Genomic DNA, 12,466 nt, shown 5'->3' with positions numbered 1-12,466 from the left:
AATGGGAGAGTTTAGAAGAGTTCTTCAAACACTTAAACAACCAGAAGGAGAGGATCAAATTCACAATGGAAATAGAAGATGAGAGAAGTATACCCTTTTTGGATGCTACTCACTGAAAACGATGATGGTTCTATGATGCAACAAGTATACAAAAAGAAGACCCATACCAGTGGGTACTCATACACAAACTTGCATCACTTCTTAGCACAAAAACATGGTCTAATAAATACATTCTTGACTAAAGCGATCTAATGAAGAGCATACTAAACATGAATGGAATCATTTTTTGAAAGTATTAAGAAGAAATGGGTATGAAGGGAAGGATTTTGAGAGTTGTTTTTAAAGCAAGAAGAGAGCTTCATACATGACAGCATGAAGAAGAAAGAGATACTCAAACCTGTCTACCCTATATCCAAGGGACAATAAAATAACTTGCTAAGATTCTAAAGAAGTGGAACATAAGTGTTGCATTCTTCCCCTTGAAGATAATTAGAAAAATGGTAGATTCAACAAAAGATCCAACAAAACCCAAATTGTATAAAGGAGTTTATCCTGTGTTCATGTTGTAAGATTTTACATTAGAGAGATAGGTAGATCCATTTGTGAGGTTTGCAGAACATTGCATGGGCCTAAGACATGATAAAATCAAACAATTGATCCTGGTGAAACACACATAACATTACTCACCAAATATGCTTAGAGAATGCCAAAATCATCTTGAGGGAAGGAAATCACATATAGAGGAAGATAAGCGTAACCTCGGAAATAAGATTACATCCAAATAATATTAACATGTATGATGGTTTAAACTATGTGAACTTTAAAGGCCTTTGGTTCACATGCTACAAAATTCTTGAAGGAATATGCTTAGCATTACTCTTCCTAATTTAGAAGAGGTCAACTCATATTTGTCGTATGATAACTAAAATCAGGTTACCTCACTAATCATTATGTGACGGAAATTCATATTAATACAAGAGTATGAGGTATAGTGTTTGTGAGTCTATGGAGTCTCTTCCAAGATGATCCTAAATCGGGATTGAGTTGAGGTAAATAAAAACTAGAATGCAAATTTCAAGAATTACAATTAAAGACAAGATGGTTGATTGGTAAAATTCATCTACATATATGGAAAAAGGTTGAAATTTTCAACCAAATTTGACTCAAAATTAAAAATGAGTCAATTTTTTAGGCAACTAGTGGAAGTCTTTTCTTTCATATAACCACTAAGCCAGAGCTTAGTTTTGCAATCAATGACATATCTATGTTCGTGACACGAGTCCTGAAGTAGAATATTGGATAATAACCAAAAAAAAATGAGATATGTTAAAGGTAAATAGTGATCCGCTTGAATTCGCTAGTTATACAAATTAATATTGGGAAGGATCAATGGATGATTGGAAATCAATAGTTGATTATGTATCTAGTCTTTGGAATAGGCGCATTTTCATGGGCTAGTAAGAACAACATGTTTCTCTTTCTTCTATTGAGAAAATATACTGGGAGGCAACAAAAAAGAGTATATGGGGGCAATTTCTCTTAGAAGAATGCTTGGAGATTAGATGCCTGGTCAACAATTAATTGTTATGACAATTAGGGAATCTAAAAATGTCGAAGAATCCAATTTCTTATGAGTACACAAAACACATCATTGTATATTGTCATTTCATTAGATAACTGGTAGAAGATGATGAGGTTGAACTTTAATATTGTAACACAAAAGCAGACATTTTCACCAAATCTTTTTGTCATGATAAGTTTGTTAAATTTAAAAACAAGCTTGGTGTATTTTCTAGAATGAGCATGAAAGATGATATTAGTATAATTATTGTCTATGGTCATTATTTAGTAATTGGAATTTAAATTATGTAAATAAAAAAAATATATTAAAGCAATTTCATATTAATAGAAAATAATGGAAAAATGTCTCTCTCCCATTGTATAAATATAAGAATACATATTTTGATTTAAATGAACAAAAACTTGAGAGTTCCAAGTGTATGGTTTCTTTTTTATATAGAAAATTGACCACAAAAAAATTAAAAACATCTAAATAACAACTAAACAAAAGCAAAGCATAACACTACAGTTAATAATAATAATAATGATAAAAAATTAATACAAAAAATTAAAAAGTAATAAGATAATATTACTTCCCCTTTTTATAAGCATATATATATATATATATATATATATATATATATATATATATAAACGATGTATTAATATAATATAATACGAATAATGATATTGTATGAATACAATATAAATAATGGAAATAAAGAGAGGTCTGTTTTTTTCTTTGCTATGCAAATTTTAAGGTTTTTTCTACATAGTTGTCTATGCTCAGCTCTGCGAGAGGGGGTTCTATCCTCTCCTTTAGCTATATTGTTTCAAGAATTCATAATGATTTTGGATCTACTAGCATTCCCCTCCAATTTCCATATAATACGAATAATGATATTGTATGAATACAATATAAATAATGGAAATAAAGAGAGGTCTGTTTTTTTCTTTGCTATGCAAATTTTAAGGTTTTTTCTACATAGTTGTCTATGCTCAGCTCTGCGAGAGGGGGTTCTATCCTCTCCTTTAGCTATATTGTTTCAAGAATTCATAATGATTTTGGATCTACTAGCATTCCCCTCCAATTTCCTCATCTTCAACATCTTTTTCATAGAGTAGCTGAGTGAAGGGGGGTTTTTGGTTTCACAACGAAACCTCCATTGGGTGCATCACACCAAGCTAGAAATCCAGGGCGTTGTCTTCCAAAAGCAGTGCAAGAGCCAAAATACGAGGTTAAATCTAGCAAATTAGAAAATATATCCAATATATGCTGGATTATGGCCCTCTGAAAATTGTTGATTAGGTGGATCTGAAATAAATGGAACCTCCAGGGTCAAATAGAATTGGAGTTAGGTGAAAAATGATTCTTCACAGTCATCTTCTCCAACTTGGAAGACAAATCAAGGGTTTTGAAGGAGGGCCGTATTTTTTCAACAATGCTGGGCTTTTCATGTGATTTTGGAAGGAATAGTATAATATGAGGGAGGAAAAATCCCTTGTTTCTCTGGTGTGGGTTCATCTCTTTTCTTTTTCCAAGGAATATTGGGAGGAGGAAATCTTTGAAGGCATCGACAATGCCATAAAAAACTTTGTCAAAATATCGGAGGCTATTAAGAGTGGGAGGTACACATCATATGCTCAGATTTGTGTTTACATGAATATCTCTTAGCTTCTTCCAACCTACATAGATATTTATTATCAGGATAGTATTTGGAAGCAATCTCCAGATTATGAACATGTCCCCTTTAGATATAGACGTTATCATAAATGGACATCCTATTAGGGTCTTTCTGATGAATACCAATGAATTTTTTGAAGAACACCCTTCTCAGAAAGAGCAAGATGATTTGGGAAAAGTCCCCCAAAGAAGAAGAAATTTGAGTCCTCAGGGTACCTCAAATCCTGACCAGATCCCCAGATCTGGAAATAGGTTCGAGTTTCTCTCCTCTTTGAAGGAGTCTCCAAAGCAAGACAACATTCAATCAAGCATGCAATCAACAGAAGGAAAATCCCATAACCCTCTATCAAATCCTACAAAGCTAGTGTAAAAGTCTCTTGAAGAGCACCAACAAAATCCATCACCACAAGAAATGGTTAGTTCCCCTACGGAAGAAGCTAAAGCAAAATCCCTACCAGAAGATATGGATCTAGATGACCCATGACTAATTTCCCTTGCAGAAGAATGGCATGGAAAAGATATGAAGGACATACCAGATCATCATGCTAGGATTTTGTACAATGCCTATCTTCGAAACAAGGAAAGAAACCAACTGGGCTCGAGTTCTTCACAATTTGGTCTTGGGGTTCAAACAAAGGATTTCAAAGTGATCTCCAAGCAAGACAAAGAAGCCAAAAAACGAGGCCGCAAGAGCAATAAGACATTGATCCAAGAAGACGGTGAACAATTAGTCAACTTAGGGAAAATCATGCCAATGTCAGAGGCATTCCCCCCCTTGAAATCTTGAATCTTCAAGGAGTTTTCTATATAGTCATGATTATTGTAGTCAGTTTCTGATTGTTTGTTATTGGTAAGCAGCTTGCTAGTCTCAAGAATATCCTAGATTTTAGTCCTCTTTTGGAAATCCAAGCTATATGTAACTTTTTCTGACTAGTGAAAATATCCATTTACCCCAGAAAAAAAATGATATTGTATCAATACATTTAAAAAAAGATATTATGAATTTGAATTTAATAATTTTCATAATATTGTTATCATTATGATTGAGAGGGCTTGTTTTTGACTTTCTATCAAACTCAAAGAGATTTGAATTTATCATTTTGACTTAATAGTTTATAATTTTAACCAAATAATTTGCATAGGCATATTACCAAACACATGTATTTAATGATATCGAATAAAAGATATGCTAGATTACCCTCGCCATGCCATGTAGTCTACTGACACATATAATCACAACCTTTCATTTTAGGAAGTCTATCATAAAGGTTAAATTCCAACACAAACACATGTATATATGTGTGTTCAAATGTGCATGGATTCACCATTATGCTAAATGTTGGGTTAGAGTTCTGTGATTAACATGGAATTAATGTGTGGTAGTTTAACTGTCATATCTGTATTGGGATGATATAATAATGCACAATGAGATGCTATAATTGAGAGAGATCTATGAGTAGCATATCTGGGATCCATTTCAATTTATTATTGCTGTAGCATTAGTAAAATAGTCTTATATTCTGTCAATATTTATGTAAAAGTATTATATTCTGGGATCCCTTTCAATGTATTATTGCTGTAGCATTAATAAAATATTGTCTTATATTCTGTCGATATTTATGTAAAAGTATTATATTTTCTAAGACTGAAGATGTACCCATCGAGTATCTTTAGATGAAGATGAGGGTAAGAGAAAAGTGCAGTAAGCAATAACTACAACTTAAGGAGAAGATGTAAGGCATAGAAAACAATACCATTGCCTAGAAACCATGATTGCACATAGATGATGCTACTATACAATTTCCAAAAATTCCTAACGATCAGCAGCTAAGATCTTACTAGGGGTCAATTAAATAAAAGGAATACTAAAAGTTTAGAAAAGTTAAAATTATAACCTTACAGGATTTAAAAATGATCAATCCGAAGAAAATTGACAAGAAGAAAGGCTTGCAACGGTGGTCAGTATGCCAACAAGAGATTTGTAGCGAATGTTGATGCGGCAATAAGTTATAATGAGCATTGTTCATGGAGCATCAAATAACGGTTGTGCAACATTACAGTGTTTCGGATTAGAATGACAGAGATTAGGTGACATTGAAGGCCAGGCGACAAAAGCAAGTTACAAGTGATACAACAACTAAACTCATGTATGCGCAGGAATGATATTAGCGAACGAAGTTGGCCCAGTGGAAAAGATAAATTTGTAGGCTCATTGACAAATGAATTGGAGTCATCCACTAGATAGCATAATGACGATAAGCAACAAAACACAGACAAATACGATACTCAAATTATTAGTTGTTCCAGAGAAGTTAGGTCTCCAACGGTTGTCAATGAGCGTGTAAATTTGAATATCGAATGACAAAACAGAGGTGTTATGTGTGGTTTTGGTTGATGTAGTAGTAGATGCTATGGTGTTCAAAAATGAGTTGTTGATAACTCTTATTTTAACGATCAAACTAGGATGAATAGTTGTTCAAAAGAGATAGGCATCCTATTTTAGAGTAAGCAAGTTTGTAGCTGAAATCATTCTATCAGTCTCATCCTATTTTGGGATAAGGAAGTTTGTAGCTGTGATCATTCTATCCGTTCAATGGTTTTCTTTCTATGGAAGTTTGTAGTTATGAGCAATCTATGAGTTCTACTTTCAATGTGATAGTGATCATCATCTGGCAGAGAGAACATCAACGATGGCTACCGAGACAAGTTAAGTGTGGAAGGGATGACAAACTAGGGAGAGTTCCAAAATGGTTCCCTACAATTGGTTTATCAAATTATCAATCCATAGCAATGAGTATTAGTTTTGCATTGGAATTTTGTTTCAAGAAGAAAAGTTCACGCACATCCACCATGTTTTGTCTTTTTCGACACCACCATCATCCATAGGGTGGATGTTTTGCCTTTTTGGAGTGTTATGTATTAGGTCTAATAACACCATTCTCTAGTAGGATTTGCACTTGCTGCTTAATTTCCTTATTGCCCAAAATACTTATATCGTATAAGCCCATATGGAGCAGTGCTGCACCAAATACCAAATGCAACTCTTTCTAGTCTTTAGACGCATCCACATATTTTCACAGAAGCATTGATACCTTTCCACCTTGTTCCCATGATTATTATGTGGTGCAAGGGGGAGCTTTCATCAATTTGTTGCAGTATTATAACACATTGCACAGAGGGTTTGTGAATCCCATCAAGCTTGCCACTACAATGGACCATTTGGAAATCTACAACATTTGTTTGTGTATCCGATAACCATGTGCCTGTCAAGTTGCCTTGGGAACCATCAACCTTCTACAACCCAAGTTTGGTGCCTTCCTCTATGTCTCAGCCATAATCTCATTGTTTCATGAACAACCATACCATCAATAATACAAATCCTAAATTTGATTTGTTTACTGAGATTTTGATGCTTGTGCAAGATAATATTCCAACAATAATTTTATTTCTTAAGTCAGATTTTTGTGATTCATAATGATCAGAAAAAAGCTTTTTCAGATTAATCACATATGATTTTGTAATAATCTTTTGAACCTTCTATTGTGATTCATCATCAGCACATTTTATAGTATAAAACATGAGAACTTGAATAAAATGTCATTATGTTATGTAAATCAACTGAAAAATTACCTATATAAAAAATGTCATACAAAATACTATGCTTTTTGTGCAAGTCGATAATTATTTGTCATGGAAGAAGCATGCTGAATCCTAATTACAAGGATTTGATAATTTTTAGTATTGCATATTACTGCCAAGTGTAACATTAGGTAGATATTGCCTTTCCATGTATAGGAATATTGTAAATTATTTTGTTCTAGTTTTGAGTACATTCATGTTTCTGTTGTTTGTAGGTAATTTTGTTATTTGTATTTCATGTATTAATCAGTTTGGTTGAATGATCTTCTTCTAAAATTGGCTTGTTTTATTTTGACTTAATTTTTGGTATTACTGTGTACAGGAAGCCATTGCAAAATATTATCGATTTATTTGGAATCTTTTCTATACAGAGTATTTGATGTTTCCTTTTCTTTAGCCAACACATCATGTTTATATGTGTTTTTTTTTTTCAGTGTAATAATTAAAGTCTGGAAATAAATATGTAAAACAAAATTTATATTTTAGTGTTCATGCTTATCAATATGAGTAAGTGGAATTTTCATTTTAAAAATGAACAGAAAGTTTAATTGAAGTGGCATTTTGACGATATTGTATTCTCTTGGTATACATTTGCTATTCTATTAATATACATATAAATCCACATCCAATTAGTTAAAATATATACCACGCTGCCATTCCATCTCCTTAAAAATAATCTTTTAGAATAAATTCACTTAACATTACCATTTTAAACATAAACTTTTGCATTTTCATAATATTGTGTTAACTTCTATATTTACTTGGCATATATATATATGCATGGGATTAAATAATATTTATAATATATTGATATGTAATGGTTTTTTAAAGTAATTTATTATAATAAATATATTTAATATTATACATTTTAAATATGTTATTTTAATGATGATTAAAATTTAGTTATAAATGTCCGCATGGGGTAGCTCAAGTGGCAATGGATGTAGAAATGAAGTCTCACCGATTCTTGTGCTACCCTCCCCGGAAATGGGGTGAATAACGGACATGTAAAAACTCGAAAATGAGAGGGTCCTACCTAAGCTTACAAAAAAAATAATTTAATTATAAATAAATTTTCCAATTAATTTAAGGATGGTATTATTTTATATATCTTTTTAATGTAAGTTATTACATTAAATATAATAATTTGTTTTACCTTACAATAAGGAAAATTGAGAAAAAAGTTATGGTGGATTATACAACATCAAAACTTGATTGTCAAAGTTAGTAATTAGCTAAATATATGTATTTTGCGCATCACAAATTTCTTAATTATTTTTATATTGGGATTGTGTTAACTCATGAACATCTCGGTTAGAAAGTAATCTCGAAGTTATTTCAATGAAATTAATTTAAGGAGGGTATTATTTTATATATCTTTTTAATGTAAGTTATTACATTAAATATAATAATTTGTTTACCTTACAATAAGGAAAATTGAGAAAAAAGTAATTTCAATGAAATTAATTTAAGGAGGGTATTAATTTATATATCTTTTTAATGTAAGTTATTACATTAAATATAATAATTTGTTTATCTTACAATAAGGAAAATTGAGAAAAAAGTAATGGCGGATTATACAACATCAAAACTTGATTGTCAAAGTTAGTAATTAGCTAAATATATGTATTTTGCGCATCATAAATTTCTTAATTATTTTTATATTGGGATTGTGTTAACTCATGAACATCTCGGTTAGAAAGTAAACTCAAAGTTATTTCAATGAAATTAATTTAAGGATGGTATTATTTTATATATCTTTTTAATGTAAGTTATTACATTAAATATAATAATTTGTTTTACCTTACAATAAGGAAAATTGAGAAAAAAGTTATGGCCGATTATACAACATCAAAACTTGATTGTCAAAGTTAGTAATTAGCTAAATATATGTATTTTGCGCATCACAAATTTCTTAATTATTTTTATATTGGGATTGTGTTAACTCATGAACATCTTGGTTAGAAAGTAATCTCGAAGTTATTTCAATGAAAAGTAAGTATAGATAAGTATAACATTATTCATAAAAGAAAATTCAAAATGTTTAGTGTTTGAAAACTACTAGGTCATGCTCATGCTATCATCTTCCAACGTATTCTTTAATGAAGATAAGTGATAAAATTGTTCTTTAATGAAGATAAGTGATAAAATCGAGAATGTCCTCTATCATTTGTAATAGACAAAGGCCAACAAACAATAATGATAATATTTAAAATAGAAGTAAGAACAATAAAAATCTAATTTGGTATTTGTTAAAAAAATACAAAGTAAAATCCTCATTATGTGGATTTGAATAAGCTATTCATTAATATTGGTGTGGTTAGGGTTAAATTAGTATGGTGTCTTCTTTCTTACATATACACCATAATCAAGCTCACCAATCACTTGGACTCTTGAGATGAGAACTAATGTGATAAGGTACTAATCTAAGATCACTAGGACTTATTTTCATATATTAGAGTTAAAACATGGTTTGAACATATTGTTGATGTATTAATAAGTACTAAGTTAGATTAGAATATGTTAATGTATTAGAAGTACCTACTTAGTCTAAGTTATATGTTTGAATCTTGAGAATCATGAAGTTAATAGATGATAAAATCCTATTGATTTTTTTTCTTTTCAAAAGCACGTATATACTATGAAATTTTTTCTTTATAAATGAACATGAAATACCATTCTTAAAATTGTATTAAAGGAAGTTAATATGAAATAATGAATGGGTGATCAAACAAGTGGTATTTGGATGATATGTTGTATCTTCCCCATAATTTTTAGATGCATTGTGAAAATAATATGTAAACTAGTGGTGGTTGTAGGGTAAAATCACACTAAGTGATTACTAAGTATCCAAATGTGCCCAATAAGGGGAATAACATGCACCCTAGAAGTACCTAGATATGGTTATTAAGGTGATGTTATGGCTTTGATATATGGTGATGCACCGATGACGGAAAAAAGACATGACTAGTTTTGTGTGCTCTTATGTGAAGAACCTACGCTCTAATTTAAATATAAAGAATGCAATTTATTTGAAAATTGTGACTGGAGCCTATGATGTTTTGCATTAAAGTTCATGCTCTAACAAGTATGCGGTCAACTATGCACATTATTAAAAAACATTTGATTTGTTTTAATATTTGGGATCCATTTAGGTTAGATGGGAACCATACAAAATTTTTAGAGTCTATAAAGGGATCAAAAGAAAAAAAGAGAAAAAAGATCAACAAAGACAATCAAGAGTTGTTATAAATGTGTTAAGCCCTTAATCCCTATCCCTAATCAATTATCATTATATTAATTATAGTTTTTGTAAGATTATTTTTTCCTTCTAACCATCTAGATATCCTATATATACATTAATGCCTCATCTTAATTATAATTTTATATTGTGCATTTGATATCTTGTAACATGAGGTTTCCCTCTCAAAGAGGATTATATTACTTCTTTTAGGTTAATTGTATTTTTATTTGGGCATTGTTGATGGGAAAACATGTCCTCCATCAACATTTGGGGAGACCACTTAGTCAAGGCCCCAATTAGACTTTTTATGTTGAAGCTGGTGGTCTCGACTGGTTATGGATCTAGTTACCCTGTCACTTAAGACTAACCTAAAGGTTATCTTAGCCTAAACTAAGAATTATTCTATCCACGCCATATTATGTTAAGCTATGTAATACTTTATTGTTAATCCTATGTGTTACTATGTCAAGTTAACACTAAATCTTAGTATTAATGTACAACTATATTAATGTGTATTAATGTTAGCTTAATACTAATTTTATATTAGTCATTAATCTAAATTAATATAGATCTCCTACATTATGTCTATATTATTTTATCATATACAAATTTATATTAGTGTTGACTAATATGTATATATCTAATGATGAGTTGATCTTAATATAACCTAATGATGAGTTGATATTAATATAAACTATGATAAAATATTAATTAAATGTCAAATATAACTCACATATATATTACTATGTTATCTACTTTATTATTAATATGTTTAAAAGGTTAGTCCTAAGGTGATGTTAATATTCTTGCAAAGTTAAATCTAGCTATTATAGTCTATCTAGTTAGATATAGTTTCTAGATTAACATAAAATAATTCTTAATTCTCTTAAGTTAGGTCTACAACATTATAACGTTTAAAATAAAAGAAAATATATATTCTAACTAATTGTCAAAGTTAATATTAAAGTTAATTCTAAATTCAAATATTACAAAGAAAAGGAATTAAACTCTATAAAGAATCTAGATTAAACAAAATAAAAATGGACAAACTTATATACATATAATATTCAAAAATTACAGTTCCTTTATATTGATCTTTTAATAATGAAAATGAAAGAACTATATCAACATAAAGGTTCGGTCAATTTCAAGGCTTGATTAAAACCACACCAAATGAGTTTGCCTCATTAAGAGAGAACTTGATGAAAAGCTAAAAATGTAGATGCAAAACAATTCTTAAGATGCAAAAAAAAACAAAACCCACCTTGAATAGAAGAAAGATACCTTTTCTCCTGCTCAAGAGCCAATTATCTTAAAGAGAAGAGGAAGAACTGGAATTGGATTTAAAACCAAGATAAACCTATATATCATTAAAATAGTTCAATGATCTATAAGTTATTTAGTCAATTATGCAGAAACATAGTTTGAATAATTAGTTACTATTTTTTTTTTTCCATGTATGCTTTAATCCAATTTAAATATGAGTTCTTTTTGAAGTTTTATGTGGTGTAAGGGAAATAGTTCTCCCTACAAAACATAAGATTTAACAAAATAAATCTGCAAGCAACAAATAAATAATTATTTATTGCCACAAATTAGTTTCCAAGAACTAGTTTCCGAATAAATCCTGCTAACCCTGCAAAAAATAGATTCAGCAAAACAACAATAAGCATAAAACAATCAACCAAACAATAATGCTTCAATTGATTATTAATATACTATTAATACAATATTTAACCAAGAACTGGCTTAAGCACTAAAAGTATACAAATTCAGAAATTCTTACAAAAATGCAAGCAAGAGGAAGCTTGCAATAAAATCCAATTGCCATGTACATTCAGTTTTCAAATCTCTAACTCCTTCAAAAGTATTTTGGAAATAGTACCAAAAACTTCTTTTCAAAATTGGAGATCTAAATTGTCAACAAAATAACACTCCACTCTCTACAATAATACGTGAAAATAAAATATACTCTGCAACATTTTCTGAGTCTCCTCTCTTCCTGGATTCAAATTCTCCCATGGACAACTGTGCTCTCCCTCCTTTTATAATCCTTCTTGGCCACTTTGTATACAACAATTTCCCAAAATTATGCAGCTGACAGGATTAAAATTGGGGAATTGTTTTTTTTCCCTTGTTTGACGTTGATTGGTATTTCAACTATTTTCAATGTGGGCTTCTCTTCTAATTCACAAGCCCAAATCAGCCTAATGCGAATTGTTGGCCTGGACAACTGGTAAACGCATTGCTTTCAACGCCATTCAACCTGCAATTTGTCCGATGGATCCTCAGTCTTGTTGACACGGATGGTCATCGTGGATGCTTTAACAAAATTTGGG

The 12,466-nt window shown here is 30.6% G+C and overlaps 1 protein-coding gene across 2 annotated transcripts in view; it reads left to right on the top strand.

Annotated features, from left to right (window-relative positions):
* Positions 1–7,507, top strand: part of HST (homogentisate prenyltransferase) — a 307,427-nt gene extending 299,920 nt beyond the window's left edge. For both annotated transcript variants that reach the window (XM_089412784.1, XM_089412783.1), the window contains one exon: positions 7,206–7,507. In XM_089412784.1, the coding sequence (XP_089268910.1) occupies positions 7,206–7,280 (75 nt within the window). In that variant the 3' untranslated portion in view covers positions 7,281–7,507. The remainder of the gene's footprint in view (positions 1–7,205) is intronic.
* Positions 7,508–12,466: the final 4,959 nt, after the last annotated feature.

Source organism: Pinus tabuliformis, chromosome 3_1, assembly GCF_031772625.1.
Source record: "Pinus tabuliformis cultivar Carrire ecotype Pingquan chromosome 3_1, CPIR1, whole genome shotgun sequence".
Lineage (NCBI taxonomy): Eukaryota > Viridiplantae > Streptophyta > Pinopsida > Pinales > Pinaceae > Pinus > Pinus tabuliformis.
This window is presented reverse-complemented; position numbering and strand designations above follow the sequence as displayed.